The following is a 20,903-nucleotide window of genomic DNA, read 5'->3' as shown; positions in this document are numbered from 1 at the left end:
AAAAAGGACCATTTTTCCCACTGAAATATGTGCGGCATGAGATGGTGAGAACAATCTCATCAGTGGATCTATGGAAATGACACCTCCAATGTTCTCTTTATCCTTCACTGTTGTCAGTGAGAGATACATGTGACGCACACACCGTTATATACATTCAGAGCACAAACACACACACACACACACAGAACATCAGGCATCCCAACTCAGCATTCCACGCACTCCTGTCCCCTCCATCATCCCTCCCTTCCTCCCTCCGTTCCTCCCTACCATGCTGTCCTGCATATCTAACCCCCATGTAGGAAAACCTAGTCACCCCACTGACTCACCCTCATCACTGTACACTGTGACCCGCTATTTTGGAATTTCAATTTGGAGGTAACCTGAATCTTTCCAAGACGGGCTGCTGGTCAATGACTTGCTATCTGTGTAAGTGGTTGTCTGGCCTGTGATGGAGCGGCGACCTCCTCAGGATGTCAAAATGTCATGATAACACTATGAACTTCAATGCTATCATAAGTGAACTTTAAAAATCAATCTGACTGCAGCAGTTACTGTCCGTACTCATGCAACCCACTCTGTCCGCTGTGGCTAGATCTTGAGGGCGATGACTGCGAAGGTGGGATCACAGGTTTGTTATATTACTCTCTTTTGCAGATACTTTTGCATTTTTTGTAAAATACTGTGTCGTCAAATCTGCACACTGCAAGACACTGCACGTGCGCCAGATCGACAGTGTCTCCCAGTGATCACCGTAAACTTAATCCATGACACATGTGGTTACGTGCTGTATTCAGTACACTTTAACTACTCTTCTGATCATCGTGCCTGTGCCTCATTACAACTCGCTGGGAGCGAGGTGCAACACCGTTCTGTTTCAACTGAATTTCCGCTGAATGTCCGAAACATGCAAGCGGCACGGAGGCAAAGTGGAACGGAACTGCATGCCAACTGGCGAACTCTGTCGAGTTCAGTTGCAGCTGCGGCTTTTACGCAAACTTTCCCACTTTGGCGCCTGGTTTCAGACGTTCACACTTTCAGTTGGCTCTGGTGCCAGCGCCATGTAAAGGAACACTGTATCTGCAACAAAAACATGTCAGTTGTAGTCAGCACCGTTACAATATTATCAGATGATGAAGACAAAATAGGACAATGAATACGCATACACACGTATGTCGTTTGTGACGATTCAATAGGAGTCACAAAAAAAAAAATCTAAAGTTGTTGAAATATAATTATAATATAATATAATACAATTATAATAATATAATAAGGATCAAATATTTTGAAAAGTATTCACATATAATATATATATATATATATATATATTACTGCGTTTATATATATATATATATATATATATATATATATATATATATTACTGCGTTTTTCTGACTTAAAAGATTTAGTATTTATTCATTTATTATTTTTCTGAAGTGATGAAGATGGATGGAGTAAAAGAGGGATGACCAAAGCGAGCTGGAACAAATTGTGGTTGAACAATATACCAAGAATCCATTTTCCCTGCCGTGTTTTGTGGCATTGATGAGTGCTGCTTGTGTGTTAATCCATCTGACGGTGCTGACGTGGCGGGACAAGTTGGAACCAGGCCACTTTAGTCAGTAGACAGGGGTCTATGTAGAATTTAATTACTTTAAAGCCTTAAGCCACAAGGGAAAAGTGATTTAACTGAATAAACCAAATATTGACATGGAAAGCAAAGAAATAGAAGCTAGAATTCATAGACGTTAATTTCCAAGGGATGACCGTGTACCACATGTCACACCGTCTTTTGACAGAATTTCTGTAAACAAAATAAATGAAAAACAAGTTGGTTGAGATTCATTACTTTCCCTTCTCAAGAGGAGGCATGTTTGTGTCTGGAGATTAATTCAGACCGTGTTTATTGCTGCCATTTTTCATTACAAGCTTTTGTTTTCCTCTCTGTTTGTCACGGTTTTGTTTATCCATCAATTCTTCTGCATCTCCCTGTTTGACCTCAGAATTTGAGGAAGCATTTAAGTAAGTGTCTTAATACAGGTCCTCATTTAACCTGAATTTTACCCACAGTGTATATGATGAAACCTATATCTGTGTGCGTGTGCGAACTTGTATAGCTATACACACCTTCTTGTGGCAACCTTTTGCTATTTGCTGGTCCCCACAGGTTTAAGACACAATTTGAGGATTAAAACTTCAAAATAACTGGGTCATTATATTGACCTTCAGTTTGATTTTGGATGGTTAGGTTCTAGGGTCAGGGGCTGGGGACAGCATTATGGCAATGAGCGGTCCCCACAAAGTTGGTGCGACAAACCTGTGCATCCGTGTGTGTGCTTCTTGTGTGGTTAAATGATTTAAACGTGGTTTTCTGACTGTGAGTCTGTGATACCTGCATTCCACCTAAATTATACATTAACAGTTGTCTGAATAATAAATGGAGTGTCTGTGTACGTTGTGTGTTTTTGCAAGAGTTTTGTGTGTGTGTGTGTGTGTGTGTGTGTGTGTAATTCCCCCGTGTGCAAGTAATTGCACTGCTCTAACTGAATAATAGATTGTCAGTTCATTCATGATTTATTCACTTCACAGCAAATTGTTGCCTTGGTTAATCAATCGACACGTCTTTACTTTAACTCACGTCTCTATTTTTGTGAGGACCTCTCATTGCCATCATGCTTTCCCAGCCTCTCACCCTGAACTTAACCATCCAAAACAAATGACTAAACTTAGCCAGGACTCTGGACCACACTTGTCAACTCGCTCAACTATAATGAACTACTTTTACTGACGTTGTAACCGTCTAAACCTTGTGAGGACTGGACAAAATCTCCTCACAGGGGAAAAGGTCCTCACAAGAAGGTGGATGGTCACGACCACAGGCACACGCACCCGACACACACACAGTGCCTCGGAAGTACTAAAAGAAAACTATTATTGTGTGTGTGTGTGTGTGTGTGTGTGTGTATGTGTATATATTATTATTATGACATGATGGGTTAAAAAAAAAAAAACTTGCACCAAACACAAATGATCTTCTGTCCCCGTCTCCTCTCTGGCCTGTGCTTTTGACAAGCATCATTTACAGGGGCCAATTCTTTGTTTCTTAGTGGATGAACCAAGGGTGCAAACAAAGGGATATTTCTAACAACTCAGAGTTGAGTTGGCCTGTACAGACAATAGCAACATTGTTGTGGATTTAGGCTACACAAAATCAGAAGGACACACACCCCTTCTTAAGCTTGTCAGTACAATCAATAAGTCAGTTCATCGTACCATAATAAAAATTATTCACCCACTGACAAGAGGGTTTACTCGGTCCCCAGTGTCGTTGGTACCACAGACGGAGTGAATCTTGATGCCGGCTGTTGTGAAAAGTTTTTTTCATTGAGTTATTTGACAGACATTTTGTTTACAATATGGAATAAAGTATTAGATATGATAGGGAGTACTTGCAATATTTCTGATAGTAGTTAGTTTGGTCTCAAAAGAATGTACAGTAGACAGTAGTATCACTTTTGGACTGGCAGAATTTTTCGATCGGCTTCACTTGTCATCGTGACAGGCCTGTCGTTCTCACCCAGAAGTTGGCACTGCTTCCCCAGCTACGCCACTCCTTTTGGTAGCAAGGCTCTCCTGCTTCCACTGCAGGATCTATAAGGTGAATCAAGAACAATTTTTTGATGGCAGGCTGATATCCAGGGAGGATTTCAGGTCCAGCTGATGTCACAACAGATTAGAATTTGTACATCCACTCCAGACACCTTAGTCTTCACTTCGAATAAGTGCTACCTCACCGGTGTGCACTTGGCCAAACCAAATTTTGCAACTGTCTGAGAAAAATCTGCACCCAAATCGAATATAAAAAATGAAATGAAAGGAGAACCACGGTGCTAACATTTACATATAAATCAGCCAGGGGTGCGGGGCCTCGATTAAATTAGCATAGCTTTGGGTTAGTCGGGTCTAGATGGACAGATTCCATCGGGCGACGTGGTGAAATTGAATTAACCCACACTGTATGACAAAGCCTTGGTTAGCATATTTCTTAGTTAGGTGGTCAGGGCAGAGTGTTCAGAAATTAAATTAGCTGCAGAGGAGCTATGGTGAGCAGGCCGGCGGTTGCGGCAGAATGAAATGGCTTCTGATGCATACAGTACACGTGTCGAATGTGTATCATAGAGACGTTTTTAAACTCACTGTTGGTGCCTGTTTCAGGGATGAATGTGTCTGCAGGCGATACGACCCTGCCAGTTTCATTACTGAGCAGATGCCGTTGATATATTTAGTGTCGCAGAGTTTGTTGTGGAAAAGTATTGGGGTTTTTGTTGGGCCGCACATGAGACTTTGCTGCAGTCTGTGGAAGCGAGAGCTGTGGTAAATCAATTTAACTAAGACTGGAAATTTATCATGGTGCTGCAGTGGCACTTTTCCAAGGCTGAGGGAGAAAGTGTGTGAGAGGTTGTTGTCATGGTTTGAAGAAACACTTCATAATCCATACAGCAGCTTATCTTTATTTTGAATGGACTATATTTAGTTTGTGGTGAAAGTACTAATGACCAAACAGGTTTTTTTTTTTTTTCACAAGCAGATTTTTCTTCTAGCTTTTTTCAGCTGTTGGAAATTCAGGTTATTTTAATGACTAAATCAATTATAGTCAAAAACACATGGATTTTATCCCTCTGCTCTCAAATGTCAACTCTTCTACGGACTGATCTTGCAGAAGAAGAGAAGAATGGTTGGGATTGCGTTCCCTTCACTGACATCTCCCCCCAAACTTTTTACACAGAGACAGGAATTCAGCAGCTTTTAGTGTCATCATTGTCATATTGAAGTAGTCTATTGTGAGACTATTATGCTGTGAACAATATATCAAGTGCATCCTTAACAGCTCTGCCCACATTCTCAGGCGGTAGGTGGACATCAGGACAAGTGAAAACTCAACAGATCAGGAGAAAAGAAGCATAGTTTATGAACAATATCTTACAGTCCAACCTTTGATCTGGGGAGATTTTTGCTTTAGGCCTGTTGCTGACACAAGATGTAACAACTTTTTGTTGGTAAACGTGTCCTGCTGCAGTGAACACAGTCACGCAGTTGTTTTTATTTAATCTTCAATTACTTTTTTTAGCATTTCTTCACGAGGTGATGAAAGTGTGTTGACATGACAGTCTCACCTGTTCTAGCCCCTGATAAACACCGACGGCCACCAGTCTGCATGTACAGTAAATGCTTAAGTGGAATGAGCAATATATGCACAATTATTTATTCATTTTATTTTGCGTTTCATTGTATTACAACAAGCTATTGAAACATTTCAAATATTATTTTGATCTCAGTTTGCATGAATGTGTCTATACCTTTTTTGCAAGACGTGAATAAATGCCACCTTTCCAGTGAAGATGAGTTACTGCAGATGTGTCGTGGCCTCAGATATAGTCGTCAATAAAGTACGCCGGACAATACCAACGCGTCTCTCAGAGCAGTATGAATTTCTGCTTTTCTGTTTGCGTCAGTTGGCCGCCCTCCCACTTGTATTAGTGTGACGGCTACATCCATTCCAAGAGTGGAATTAATAACGCTCACTTCATCTATCAGCCGAAACGAGACAAGCAGTAGTCTGATTAACTTGTCTTAATTGAATGAAATCGATACATTTGGTTGATGTACTGTTTAGTTTAGTGCCTCAGTTAAAGACGGCTGAACGCAATAATGTACAGTGTGGGTGTCGCTCCTGAGCTTTTCTCGACATCTCTGCCTTCATTTCCATTGTACATGAGGCTGTTGTGAACATGAGTGCGGGTCATCTGCACCAGTTGCAACAGTAGAAACAAGGTCACCTTTGACACACGGCCTACAAAAGGAGCACCACGACAAATAAATCATCACTCTGCCCTCATCAGTCCGGGACATTGCCATTAGTGGTGATGTACATTCTGTAAAATTGAACTGCCACTGCTAAGTGATGCTCTTACATAGCATTATAATGCCTTTAAAGATGGACACTGACAATGGCATTACTTAATGGAGGGTGTAATGCCAAAAAATACCATCCAAATGGACATTAGAAACTGCTCGTGCTAAGTCAGCAATACAAGTGTGATTGAAGTATTTGATGGAGTTGATGCAGAGGATTATGGCAAGTGTAGTATCAGTGGTGGAAATAGTCTTGTTCTTCAGTTAATTCGTAATAATCATGAAATCTGTTGTGGGCTGTATTAAAGCACAGTGCATTGCAAGTAAAGAGCCAACGGGGCCTAGTTTTGGCACATGTTAAAATATTAACTAGTTTGGAGTCGTGTAACCAGCCGTTGATGTATAGTGATGCTCTGGCTCTATGGTAAAAGTCAGTAGCCTGGGACAAAGATAAGAAGCTGAGGTAGAGGTGTCAGAGTAGCATATGCTCAGGATTTTACTGGGCATGTCTGTGAAGGAGAGGACCAGACACATGACATGAGAGGGTCCGTTCAGATGCACTGGGCACTGGAGGCATACTAGTGGACGGATGTCAGGAATGAGGTAACAGCAGTATGGGTGCAGTAAAAGAGGATATGAAGAGTACTGGTGCATAGGAGGGTGATTGAAATCTACCATGGTGAAGGAGGCTGGCTTGCTGTGGCAGCTGACAGACAAAAAAATATGGTCTTATGTTTTGTATCCTAAAAATGAATAGCAATTGAAGAAGCCCCCTCTTTGGCTCTAATCTGAGCCAATCTCATTTTTTGTATTTTGTATTTGGAGCCTGCTGCCTCTTCAATTCTGAGGAAAGTGCCTTTACTGGCGACAGTTCTTTTGGTCTCTTGGTAAGTCTTACGGGCTCTGCTGTCTGTGAAGCAGGGCAGTATGCAACTCACTTCTCTGCATTGCAATATGAGCCTGCGAATTTGTGTTGTGTTGAGGAGCTTGATCTTAGTTTCACAATGTTTGCAGTCCAATCCATTCACTAGTCAGTCCAGTTGCAACCAGCTCTAAGTTTTTGTTAGGTTTTGTTTTTAATTGTTTTTGTATTTCATGTCTGGTTCTGTGAGAACAATGTATCCCTATAACGTGACAGGTTACTAACCACCTTGGAATGTTGTAAAAAATTAAAATATCAGATGTCTGTATTAAATACCATAAAACATATAATGTGTAGGGATGCACCAGATGTTACCAGTTTTCATCCAAATCTTATGGTTTATGAGTACTTGCATTTGAGTGCTCAACAATACCCAATTCTTATGACGTTTCAAATGAAGTTACTTTGACTTTTTACTTATTTTTCCACGTATATTGTTATTTGAACAACATTCCTCAGTATGCTTTTCTTGCACAGGGGTGACAGGCACAAGTTTCATTGCAGTACAAACACACTTTACAAGATTGACTAAATAACTGACATTCAAAAAGTGCGTGCTGCTGTAAAGTGCATGGTTTCATGCTATCGGTGGCCATTCTATGAGTGCGGGTACTCCAGCCCGGTATCCGACCGATACTATATACCATTATTATGCACCCTCTTAATGTGTACTTATTGTTTACGCGATGATATTTGTGTTTCGCTCTGACTGAAGTCTACTTCTAAAGGCAGCTATTGTATTCTTGTTTCACTTAAATTACAGCATTCTGTATACGCTATGATGAAATTTTATTCTTGTCTGTGCAAATTGGGTTTTTTGAGGTCATAGCTCAAACCCGGGCTCGCTCTTGCTACGGTCCGATGAGATGTTCTGTCACAAGACCCAATGCACTGGGATTTTTTTTTTCACTCGCAACAACGGGGTCTGAAGCCATGACGAGGCTGAGGCTTGCTCTAATCAAATGTGAAAAACGGAATGAGAGAAAAGAGCAGACTGTCGTAGTTTAGCTGAGCCAAGAGATCAACTCCCTCATTAGCATTCTGCTGCCATAGCAACAGGAAACCAAGCTGGAGCCAAGCGAGAGGCGCTGGTGGTAGACAGGGAAGCAGAGGAGATGGAAAGAAAAAGACAGAGTGAAAGTGATGTTCGAGAAAGCTATAGAAAGTATCGACGGAAGGGCTGATGCATATGAGATACACAGTAACAGCCTGAAGAGTTGAGGGGAGTGAAAGCCGTGGATGGAAGAAGGAAGCCAAGAGAGAACAAACTGCACGTGGGCAAAGTGAAGAATCGATGATGAAGAGCATAAATACCACGTCAAGACATTACATGCACTATTTGTTAAAGGGAAATCAATGAATTACCATGAGTGTCAAAGAGAAAGATAAGAGGTGATTGCCATGCACACAGAAGATTAGAAGAGGGTGCAGCCACCTTGGTTTGACTTCTAGCATCTTATCTCCACCCCCCTTCCTCCCTTTCCTTTATTTCATCATATAATTAAATCTCTGGATATCCATTATCCTCCCTGTGCGACACACTGTCACAGATGTACACACAAGATAAGCCACTCCGTGACAGTGTGACATGACAAAACGTGTGTGCGTTTTCAAGACACATCCATCATCACGCTCTTATCAGCGTGGCAGGTGAAGTGTTGCGGGGTGACGCAGGGAAAGATCACTTCTTTTATGACAAACACCAGCGGCAGTTCAAGTGCACCTCACACAGATGATTTAGCGGGCTATGAAAGTGAAAATACATCCCGCTAGTGGGTGGCACCATTTTTCTTTTGGATTTGTCTGAAAGAGCCGGATCTCAGATCCCAGTCGGAAAACGGTGGAATGCTCATTCAAGGTTGGGAATGAGTTCCTGCCTCGATGGAGGGGGTCTTCTTCCCATGTGAGGAGAAGATGCTGCAGGGATTCGGTGATAAAGTTGATGTCAGACAAGTGTCTGCTGCAGGGGCTTGAAATGAGGAGGGGCTGATGATGTCATGTACGAGCAAACTGTATGTCAACATTATGAACACAAAGACAAATGGCTACAATCATTTCTCCCTTTTGTTGTTGCAGATGATCATTTCTATTTCCATTATGACTCGGACATAATGCTTTGTCGAAGTGGGATTCATTTCAGTTTTGTTCATTGATTCTAGTTCCCGTCAAACAGGTTTTTGGTTCCCTCTGTCGTGGTATGGAGTGTTACTGAGAGAAATAATGCTAACTCAAGAGTAGGGCTGGGCAATGAATCTTGAAAACAATCTTGAAATATTGAGATAAATCAAGATCGAACAGTGTGGAAAAAATATGTTATTGGGATGTGTTTTTTTCTTTCATATTGCCAAGTCCTATTTGAGAGTGCATACTTCCTCTATGTCACTTATTTCTTCCTTATTTTGTTTTTTAAACCTTTTTGCCTTTAAAATGTCATTTACCGACAGCTGGAGGCAGAAGCTTTGCAGAGCTCTTAAAGCCGGCACATTCTCACTCGTGAGGCAGGGCATATTGACGACTGTCAAATAGACTTATGTGTTTCAGTCTTAATGTTGCCCAATGCGTCAACATGCACTGCTGGAGGTTGTCTTTGGCTTCAGCATAGGATGTTGAAGTCCACCTTCCCAATGTCAATGTATTAACCAATGGGAGTGAGGATGTGTTGCTCCTGTTGTATATTCGGACTCTCTTGCCAGCACGTCACTGGGCTGTCCAAGCATCTACTGTAAAAAAAGGTGGTGGGGGAAAGAGGTATTCATGCAACTACTACAAATTCATGTCACTTAATGTTGATAGTGACTTGAGCTGAAGTTTCCGAAGATAACAATGTTTCTTTTGAACGACATGAATGGGACGATTATTCTGAAACGCCCTTAAAACTTCATAAAAATCCACTTAAATGTTGCTTAAATGCATTGTGTTCTTCCAGTCAATGCCAAAAGTGTAGCTGAAATATTTTTGTTGGTGTTTCAGTTGAGTCTGTTTTCAAATCACTGCAGCCAATCACACACTCTCAGCTGAGGCTAAAAAGGAAAGAACCTTTTTTTAGTGTCAGGAGTTTGTTTTGGCCCACAGCACCCAGAGCAATGCCAAGAGGCTAGAAAGAGTATAAGCGAATAAGACTATTTAAAGTGCCCATGGTGGCGAGGTCAACAGTCACTGGCTGCTAACATCAAGCCCAGCAGACGACAGGGCACCATGGGAGAGAGTGTGAAAGGCAAAGGGGCAACGTTTGATAGGCCAAGGGGGAAACCTGACTCAAGTCCTTGTCCGTGGCAAAGGTCTGTACCGTCTGAGACTGGTACCTGGAGTTTAAGTCCGCAGCTGTTGAAGGCACTTTGCTGCTTTGGGCAGTTATAAAATTGGATAGGTAACATTGACTTTAAAATTTTACATGATATGGAAATGCCAAATTACTGTATATAAACATATTAAAGTGATATTATTATGATGTGGCATTGTCAACCAAGACATAATTTGAGAGTTCATTCTGTTTGAGGAGGATGATCCGCTGTGGCGACCCCTAAAGGGAGAAGCCGGAAAAGAAAAGAAGATTCTGTTTATGCAAAATATTTTCAATAAAAGTATGGTTACCTTAATTAACACCGTAATTTTCATCACTATGTCAAACAGCAGCATCATCTTGTGAGGAAGCCAGAGTTACCTACGATGTAGATGAAGATCAGCAAAGAATTGAGTGATTTGTAAACTGCATTTGAGGACAAAGAGGGGGTTTATGAACACAAAGGATGTATTTTTTATTCAAACTAGTCAGTCTGTGCTGGGATGGACATTGATCTGCTCCACAGCGGCGAATGGACATATCAAAATCAAGATGACAATGAACTGGCTGTTCTACTCTCTTAAGAAGGATCAACGGCACAAAATATTTTAAAAAATATATTTAAAAAATTCTGCATCACGGAGTGTGTTTCTAGAGTATTCACCATCTGTGACACCATCAAAAAGGACTTGATCTTTTCCAGACAAGATTTGAGACCCCTGCTTCACTCTGCTGTATTTATTTGCCGTATTTTACTTGCTGATAGTTCATGTTCGATTTCAGAACCCATTTGAGGCGAAAGGTTCTTGCATAGCAGCGAAATGTTCACTGCAGACAACCAACAGTTCCGACAGTTTTACGTGTCCCTGCTTCTTCTCATTTCTTATGACGCAGTACATCTTTTGGGGAGAAAAGGTTTACGCGCTCACTGGCAAGATGAGAACATCCAGCCACCACACAACACTTCGACATCTCTTCTCTGAAGCTGAAGATCTTGTTTATCTCCACCTAATGGATGTGTCAATAGACTGTGACATCACACTGACTTGTGAGATGTTATCAAGGCATGTTTCTGGTTCTCACTCAACACACTGCTGAGAATTTGAATTCAGTTTTTTTTAGCTCTCAAATTCAACTGAACCAACTTTTTGTGATCATTTGATACTGCGTAGTTGACTTTGACGTTTTAATAAACTATAAATAGGGGAGGAATTGTGTATTGAAATTGTGTACTGAATAAATCACATTGATGACAAGGCACAAAACAAAATCACACCTACACAAAGTCTCATTTCAGCTTCCCTGGCAAAAGGCGATGGGATGTTTTGGGGAAGGGATTGCTTGGATAAGAGGGGCAGACAGGAATTACACCATGACCAGAGAGAAGGACGATCAAGGAAATGTAGCTGGAGATTAAATGTGTTATTCCTCAGAAGGCAGCTGACAGAGACAGAAAGGACGGATTAGAAATGGAAACAGAGAGAACTGGAGCAGAAACACAATGGAGGGAAAATCGGAGGAAAGGAACAAGGATTCTGCTGGTTCTGGGTAATTCTGAGGGCAGATGAAGGGCTGATGAGGACGAGGAGCTAATGGGACTGGTGAAACTCCAAGTGCTTTCAATATCTCATGTTGGAACTGTGGGATTTCTGTGAATGAGGTGAAGTTTCCCACAATGTGTTTTCGTGAATTTTGGGAATTAATCATGATCCACTGCTGGGTCTGTTAAATCGCTGCTTGCCATCAATCTGTGTTTGCACATTCTGCTCGAAGTTGAAACGGTTGTCAATTTTCTAAATTAATATCAATATATATAAAATTACGGTGATCCATACTGGAAACGCTAAAGTGCCGCATCTCATTGATCATCCTGTCATTTCTTTTTTTTTTTTTGTAGTTTGTAGCACAGCCAAACTGCCAGCAGCTTTTGGCCACGTTGTGGTATGACGGCTTCCCTGGCTGGAGACGCCGACATTGGGCGGTGAAGTTGGTCACCTGCTTCATCATCGGCCTCCTCTTTCCTGTCTTTTCACTGGTAAGCAAGAAGGAGTGAAAAGGGTTTCATTCTGTCTGAAGTGAAAAAGTAAAGACGCATGAAGATGGAAGAAATCTAAAAAAAATATATCATGCCAAGCTGCAATTATACAAAGGGCTTATTGGGAGGAAGGGAGAAGCTGTTGCCAGGAAACAGATCACAACTAGGCAAAAACAGGATCTTATTAATTTTTCAAGAATGCTGAGTGTGGTTTGGGAGGAAAATGTTTAGTCTTGCGTTCAGCAGAAACCCATCTGCAAAGAGTTCTAGTGGAAAACCATGACTAACTCTTCCTCGGTTCCTCATTAGAAGACTACTGTTAGTGAGGTATTAATTTCCAGCCAAAGACTCTTGAGGATTGTCTCAGACATATGTTTCAATAGACTCACCTTTCACCTCACTTTCTTCTTCATCCACAGATCTACCTGTTGGCTCCTAAAAGTGCTCTGGGACGTTTCATCAAGAAGCCATTCATCAAGTTCATCTGTCACACAGCCTCCTACCTGACCTTCCTCTTTCTCCTGTTGCTGGCCTCGCAGCATATTGCCCGAACAAACCTACATATGCAAGGACCCCCGCCCACCATTGTGGAGTGGATGATTCTCCCATGGGTGCTGGGTAGGTGAAAAGACATCTATCTGATGAGATGTTGGAGAAAGAGGCCGCACCAGTCAGTTATTAGGTTTTGACGTATTGCTCGTATAAAGTGGCAAATAAAGTCAAGGTCCCAGCTGCAACCAACAATGGTAGACGGTCACTCAACAGCAACCTTCAGCCTTTTTGTTTTTCAGCATTTCAATTGATGCCCTGGCTGATACTAGTTTGGTTCAGATCCACAACCATTCTTCAAAGGATGAATTAGGTGAAAGAATGCAGCACATCATTTATGTTAGCATGAGAAATAATTATACATTTTAATTAGTATTTTTATTATAATTATATATATATCTTTTTTTTTCATCAGGAAATACTGATTTACTGTGCAGAAACCATGTTCTCATCTCCTCAAAAGAAAGGGGTTACTAAGAATTATAATGAGGGAATAAAAATGCAGACACAATACTGGTTTATGTAGACAGGAGGTGTAAAGTCCTTTTCTTGGCTCAAGTATCTAGTTTTGAAGTTTAGCATGAAATGATGACAGTGACTGTAACAAGCCCACGTAACTCAGAGGCATGTGTTTTGTTTTGTATGTGTTGGACGCTGAGGTGACAGCGGTGAATAATGTTGCAGGTTTCATCTGGGCTGAGATAAAGGAGATGTGGGACGGTGGCTTCACTGAGTACATCCATGACTGGTGGAACCTGATGGATTTTGCCATGAACTCTCTCTACCTGGCCACCATATCTCTGAAGATAGTGGCCTACGTCAAGGTGAGAGAAACAACTGTCTTGTCTTTTGAAAACTGGAGTCAAGTAAATAACTGAAGAATTTTTTCTATTGTGTGGTAATGAATTATTTTGTTTTCCCAGAAATAGCTTTGTCCCAACCTTGTTTTGCCACACGTTGCGTCATCTAGTAACCCTCCCCGGAGACCTGATTTATTGGGCTTAATATAAAGACTCAACATCAAACAAGACCTTTGACTTTGAGCGAGATAGCAGGAATTACAGCTGCGCCTCTTTGGGGACAGAATAATCCAACAGTTAGTTTGACTTTGATGCCACAAATAATTAATCTTCTCTCTCTTTGTTCAGATGCACACACTCACAATTTATCAATTTATCAAGAGCAAAATGTTGCTCTCATACACACACATATATCAGCACACAGACCAGACGGCGAGACCATCTGCAGCAGCTGTGAATCACTGATGGTGGCGTGTCGCCCTCCTACACACATACACACGCACATATATTCATATAGGTTTGCACACACATATACAGCTTAAGACACGACCTGGGGTGTACAGAATGTTCTCACAGAGACGCAGACATTCAGGGGACATTCAAATGTGTCTAGTTGAAATTCATGAATGTGAAAATTCTGGGCCATTTTGACATCAATTTTAATGGAGATGAGACTGTGAGCTGGCTGGCCAAAAATCCCTGGTGGGGTCATTTTAGGTCACCTCATAAGGCATAGAAGAACTTTGCAGTGACAAGTGCATTACTATTGACCGCATTTTCCAGTGTACAATGACAGACACAGTTTTCAGTCACCTTAAAATTTGAGGAAAATTTGTCTTTTTTTGTGTTTCAGTACATAGCTGCATCATACAGACACACATTTTTGTTTACAAGAAAACTAACATAACTATACTCTTGTAGGCCTCTGTGATGGCAGGCATCTTGTGATATGATATGCATCCGGATACAGGAGTGATGGTACTATATTATGCGAGTTATGTGTCAAACATCACCAGTGTAACTATTACACTCAATATCGCGATACTTTTGTTTGATTGTGTGATATTGCATCAATATTTTCGCTAACTTGATTGTGTAATATTGATATATTGATATTTTAGATTGCCTGTATCGATATTCAATACATACAGTAGATACTTGGATAAGCATTTCATTTGTGACATGGGTTTAATACCAACAAGACCTTCCTTTCTGTTCATAACAATAAACTTGTATTCATGTGCATAATGTTGTATCTCATAATATAATTTCTGACCTTAAAACGAGGGCCTTTGCAAACAAATATTAGAATATATTGCTAAACTTACAGTATCGCAATAGATCACAATGCACTGTATCACCACTCCCATATCAGGATATTTATCGTATCGCGAGACACCCACCAATGCACAGCCCTATTAAATATATCTCCAACTAGACGTCTGTTTGACTGTGGCGTATAACCCCAGTCGTTCTTGGGAAAAACCTGTTGACAAATCTCAACACCAAAAGGCAGAGGCAGCACACGTGTCCATGTACCTGCACCATTACCCTTCACTCAGACACACTTCACAGAACGCTGCTTCACCTTCAGAGGCACTTGTGCTCTTGCTTCACTGTCTTTTGAGAGTGAAACACCTCAAACAGGTGTGACACAGGCCCACCTCTGTCACAGAAAGATGACATTCAATGTTGGCTCCAAACTGGTCCTTGAACCCTGGTTCTCCCTAAGAAAAGCCTGTATCCCAACATCACAAACTGGATCTGTCAAATGCTTTAAAATAATTTCTTACTAGTTGGGGTTGAGGGAGATTGACTTGTGGCACTAAGCATGTCGAATTGACAGTTTATTGGTTTAACACAAAGAGGAACGGAAAAAGATTGTTTGAGATGCCAGCGGTCTGGACTCTTCAAAGTAAGCTTCTGTCACACAGTATTAGCCAGTAAAAGGAGCCAGGGAATCCTCATATTTGACCAGGGTAAATACAGCAGTTGTCTTGCAAATATCCTCATGTTCCCTTTGTATTCACTTAATTTAAACGGCCGCCCCCACACATCTCTGCTTAGCAGTGACTAGACATGTCCTGAGTCCCTTTCCTCAAATCTGGAGTGGCAGTTTAATCTCAAAAAAAAAAAAAAAAAAAAAAAAGCGTTCCTTCTCATGTCGCCTCGAAGCCTGTAGTTTCCCCAGCTGACTTAAAGACGAATCCCCAGCAAAGCATCTGTGGCATCTCTGCGTTCTACATTTTCGTTGCTACACCTGTTATTATTTAGAGGTTTTACACCAGTCTTTATTTTTGATGTTCTGAAAACTGCGTGGAAGGGACCACAGAGTGCAGAGAATTGTGTGGAAAGGTGCAAGGAGGGGCCATGAATTAATAAGAGTGCGCATGTTTCTGTTTCCGGCTGTGGTGGCTTATGAGAGCAGAGTTAACAAGACAAGAAGTCCTGTGGAAGCCTAATGGTTGAATTCGAAATGAGGAAGAAGCCAAGCATGAGGAGATTGAGACATGCGGAGGAATGAGCTGGAAGCAGAGCAAAAAATGAGCCAAAGTCAGAGCAGCAATTCAGTATGTCAGTTTGATTGTGATGAGGTGAAGGTAGGGCATCACATTGATTTGCAAAATAATATATGTTTTTATTTTAGGAGCATCCTTAAGGTTCCCTGACATGAAATGAAAATCCTTTATCAGTCTCACGGTGATGGAATTTCATTGCGATTTTAAGTCAACCGGACACACTTTATCCAAGTAAACACTGGTTCCCCTGCTTCTCTCCTTGCTACAGTACAACTCTTCTCGTCCTCGGGAAGAGTGGGAGATGTGGCACCCGACTCTGATCGCAGAGGCTCTTTTCGCCATCGCCAACATCTTCAGTTCGCTAAGACTCATCTCCCTCTTCACCGCCAACTCACACCTCGGGCCACTGCAAATCTCGCTGGGAAGGATGCTGCTGGACATTCTCAAGTTTCTCTTCATTTACTGCTTGGTAAGAATCTTCTTTTACTGTCTTGTGTTTAAAGCTGAGATGAACAGACAGGTGTTTTTATGAAAGAAGATGCTTGCGGTGCCGATGTATATAATACTAGCCTGATGATAAACTGGGTCTGCTGACATTTTCAAGTGAAGTGAAAAAACATCTCAGTATTATTTGGATTCGGATTATTTATTTAAAGCAGTAGTGCACTAACTAGTGATGTATATTTTTGTCTCGAAAATCTTCTTCACGTGTTGCAAGGTTTAACAAGTGGGCTGAGCCTTCATCAGACCAGAGGTTTATGAGTTGCAATAGACTGTGAAAGAGCTCAGTCTGTAAATAGAAATATTTCATCTAACTGAAGCCCTCAGTATTTCAGTCAGTTTTTCATCTCTGTGAGAATTTCGGCATCAAATTAAAAGCTACTATTGCAAAGTAGTTGATGACGGGTCACAGATTTCATTTGCTTTGACTTTTCTTTCCCTTTCTCTCCACACACTAAATCTTTGATGAAGATGAGAGTGAACAAACCCGCAGCGCTCGCTACCCTTGATCGGCGGAGAAGGACATTACAGGCCTATTTCATTACATTCAGAACTCACTAATTCCTTCTCCAGGGATCTGCCAGCCTACAACACTATCCACATGTGAATTAGTTCACTCCCTGAAGTCCTAAAATCAATCCCAGTGAGCCTGGAGCCGGAATCCACATGCTTTCACTCTGCAGTACTTTTATGTAACCAAGTGTAGCTTCTGTGCTGTTGGAGGGCAACTCTGTTTTTATTTTTTTTAAATACTTGCCCTTTTCATACCGTTGTTTTTGAGGGCGTCTTCAGCTTTGAAAGGTGCATTCTTCCCAACCAACATCCATCTAGAGCAGGGGTCTCAAACCGGACCTCAAAAGGCCGCAGTGGGTGCAGGTTTTTGTTCCAACCACTCACCTTGTCAGATGTCAACAAAAGCCCAACCACCACTGCGGCCCCTTTGTGGATCAGTTTGAGACCCCTCATCTTCAAGAAAGTGGGATTATTAATATTAAGGTTGCTTGGTGGGTACACAGCCCGCCATCCCTAGTTGCATTTTGTTACTTTGCATCAACACGACGAAGAATTTGCTCTCAGAAACAGAGACACTGACATAAATCTATTTAATATGGTCTGTCTTTTCAGGTTTTGCTGGCGTTTGCCAATGGATTAAACCAGCTTTATTTCTACTATGAGACCACAGCGGCAGAAGAACCCAGCAACTGCAAAGGCATTCGCTGTGAGAAGCAGAACAATGCCTTCTCAACGTGAGTACCCATCCTCTCTACCTGTCAAGCCTCTTACTGCTCGCTGCCTTTCTGCGGTCTGAGACAAATTTACCAATGAAAGCCCACAAATGCACCATGAGCAGCTTCCATAAAGCAGTTTCTGCAGTCATTGTTTTGTATGGAAGACTCAATTTTATAGATTTTTCCTATTTAGTATGCTACCTTTGGGAAGCAATGGTTTTTTTTCATCACTCTTTTTAATGACATAAAAAATAATGCACTGGTTCATTCTATTTTTGCCACTGCGCTCCTGTATTTTTAATGTTTTCAATGACAACACAATCTGGGTGATTCTCAGAACATTCATTCAAGCAAGCTCGGAATATAAATTATTGGTCCATTCTAAAGTAGTGTAGTTTTTAGATAGTGAATTAAATAAATTGTACTGATTATTTTACTGTTATTTACATATTCACTGATTATAATATTAAGTCCATCATGTACTGCTTTATGTTTGTGTGTTTCATTTGTTTATTCGATCAATTTGAATTGGTAACCAGGTTCATATTGTAATTATCATTGTAGAAACAAAATAATAATTATTGGATGACAATTATTGTTCATTTTTTAAAATTGTGATGTTTTATTGTTAGTTCTTCTGTTGCATTGAATACTTACTGTGTCTATGTATGTGTTTTTTTTCCGTTTCATATATTCCTAATTTTCAAATGCAGGTATTCCTACTGCATTAATTCCAATATTTCCAATATAATTTGTCTCATTCCAGTCCTGAGGACGTTTTGAGTGAGTGTGTCTGTTTGAACAGGGTGGGGGTGACCCCCTCTTCTGGAATATGTGGAAGCTCCTGCGGCCAAGTAATGTGAATGAATGAGCAGCAGAAAGTGAACAGATGAATACAGCATGTATGTTTTTGTACAATGAGAATAGAATATGGATTTCTACCATCACTGTTGCGAAATCCTTACACAAAGAGTGGTGTTCTTCTGGGATGTAATCATATGCAAAGTTCAAACACTGGTTGGATGGTGGTTTCAGTTATGATAAATTAAAGTGGAGACCTGTGTTGGTCATCTTACTTCGAAATTAGTCACAGTTACAAATGACTTTGCCCAAAAAGTAATTGAGTTGGTAACTGAATTACCTCACTGTAAGAGTATTTATTTATTGAGCTAAGTAACGGCGACATTATATGCTACTACATTCTATAACATCCATACCGTCACGTTTATATTTATGTTTATATTAACTGAAGGATAAAAACACCACATACAGTATTTTAGAACATTTGATTGATGAATTGAGTAAAATCTATATTTTAGTTTTAACTGTAAAAATAAAAAAAAATAAAAACTTCAAACTACAAGATTATTGACTTCAAGCTTCATAAACATAAGGTTTAATTATCATGAACTTAAATAAAATCTGAGACATTACCTTAATTGGAGTGTGACTTCAACCCTGGTCACATGATAAACAGTCATCCCCTGACCCCAACACTTCAACATACAGGGCTTCTAGTTCTGTCCTTGTCAAGACTGGGTTAATATAGAGTTCAGTTGATCTCTCAGGCAAGGAGTCAGTCAAGGGAAAGCAATGCGGATCCAGTACATTTTCAACGCCGTTAGCAGACTTCATACTTTACACTGAAGTATCACTGTGAGAAGTGGATGGTACAGTCCAGTTAAACTGGTGTTGAACCTTTCGGTCGTCTTCATACCCCTCGCTTTCTCGAGGAAATGGTGCTGTCACTGGTGAAGTCATGGTGCGGTGCCTTGCGAAAGGGCGAGCTGGGAGCCAGATTTTGTACCAAGGTGGGATGGGTTGCCAGGTATTTTTCGCCTACCCAGCCAATCACCATTGCACTTGCAATGGCATCATCATCCCCACCCCTGCTGTCGCCAGGAAGCGATGTGTGGCCAAAACCTTTCGCTTATTCTTTTGGCCTCTCCCTTCAGGGATGGCCACAGCGGATCATCCTCCTCCATCTCACCCTGTCCTCTGCTTCCTCTTCTCTCAAACCTACAAACCTCATGTCCTCCTTCACCACCTCCATAAATCTCCTCTTTGGCCTTCCTCTCCACCTTCTGCCTGGCAGTTCCAACCTCAACATCTTCCTACCATCTCTCCTGTGTACATGTCCAAACCATCTCAATCTAGCCTCTCCGACTTTGTCTCCTCAACACCTGACCACATGTGCTGTCCCTCTGATCTACTGCTCCCTGATCCTATCCATCCTGCTCACTCCCAGAGAGAACCTCAGCATCTTCATCTCTGCTACCTCCAGATCTGCCTCCTGTCTTTTCCTCAGTCCCACAACATTGCTGGCCTGACCACAGTTGTGTACACCTTCCCTTTCATCCTTGCAGACACCCTTTTGTCGCACATCACACCTGACACTTTTATCCAGTTATTCCATCCTTCTTCACCTCTTTCTCACATCCCCCACATTCTTGCGCTTCATGCAACCAAATTATAGTCGACTATAGTCAGAGAACTCAAGACAAAATCCACCTCTCCATGCAGACTCTCATCTGGGGTCACAGCCTGTATCTTTTTTGTTGACGTCTTAGACATTTACCCAGGCCTGAGTCTGTAGTGCGAAGGCCCCCCTTAAGTTACTCTCAAATGAAGTGGTTTCTAGACGACAAGAGCTTCTACTCTGTCCAGGATTAGATGAGCCTGGAGATTCGGGGGACCTCCACTGATCCTCAGTAAAGGGGTAACTGACAATCCTCTGGGCTGTAGTGACAATCCTGTGGAGTGCTTTACTATCTGGTGCAAATACAGAAACTAACTGCTTTAGTGCTTTACGATTGCGATTACAATGATGATGATCATGTTTTTTTGTGGTCTTGTTTCCTTCATTTGATGTTAATGAAAAAAAAAAAACAGATCACTTCATACAGCACAGAACACATCCATCCCATTTGCAATCTTGTTTCTTCTGGATCCTTCACAGCGGTCCACCATCATATAGCCCCTTTTTGTGAGTCAGTCACATGAGACAATGAACAAGGAGGAGGGTGTGGAGCTCCTTGGAAGGCACAGGCCACACCTCAGTCCTCACATGGAACAAGCACGTCATCGACAGCACTCCTGCCACTGCACACCATGTGCCCCTGCTTTAAGTACAGACCAACTTGGATATATCTGTGTAT

The 20,903-nt window shown here is 41.4% G+C and overlaps 1 protein-coding gene across 3 annotated transcripts in view; it reads left to right on the top strand.

The window, feature by feature from the left end:
* trpc5a (transient receptor potential cation channel, subfamily C, member 5a) overlaps positions 1 to 20,903 on the top strand; it is a 99,888-nt gene that overhangs the window by 60,353 nt on the left and 18,632 nt on the right. For all 3 annotated transcript variants that reach the window (XM_053859514.1, XM_053859515.1, XM_053859516.1), the window contains 5 exons: positions 12,010 to 12,147; positions 12,567 to 12,765; positions 13,381 to 13,520; positions 16,284 to 16,484; positions 17,642 to 17,763. In XM_053859514.1, coding sequence (XP_053715489.1) covers positions 12,010 to 12,147; positions 12,567 to 12,765; positions 13,381 to 13,520; positions 16,284 to 16,484; positions 17,642 to 17,763 — 800 coding nt within the window. The remainder of the gene's footprint in view (positions 1 to 12,009; positions 12,148 to 12,566; positions 12,766 to 13,380; positions 13,521 to 16,283; positions 16,485 to 17,641; positions 17,764 to 20,903) is intronic.

The sequence above is a fragment of the Synchiropus splendidus genome, chromosome 3 (assembly GCF_027744825.2).
Source record: "Synchiropus splendidus isolate RoL2022-P1 chromosome 3, RoL_Sspl_1.0, whole genome shotgun sequence".
Lineage (NCBI taxonomy): Eukaryota > Metazoa > Chordata > Actinopteri > Syngnathiformes > Callionymidae > Synchiropus > Synchiropus splendidus.
This window is presented reverse-complemented; position numbering and strand designations above follow the sequence as displayed.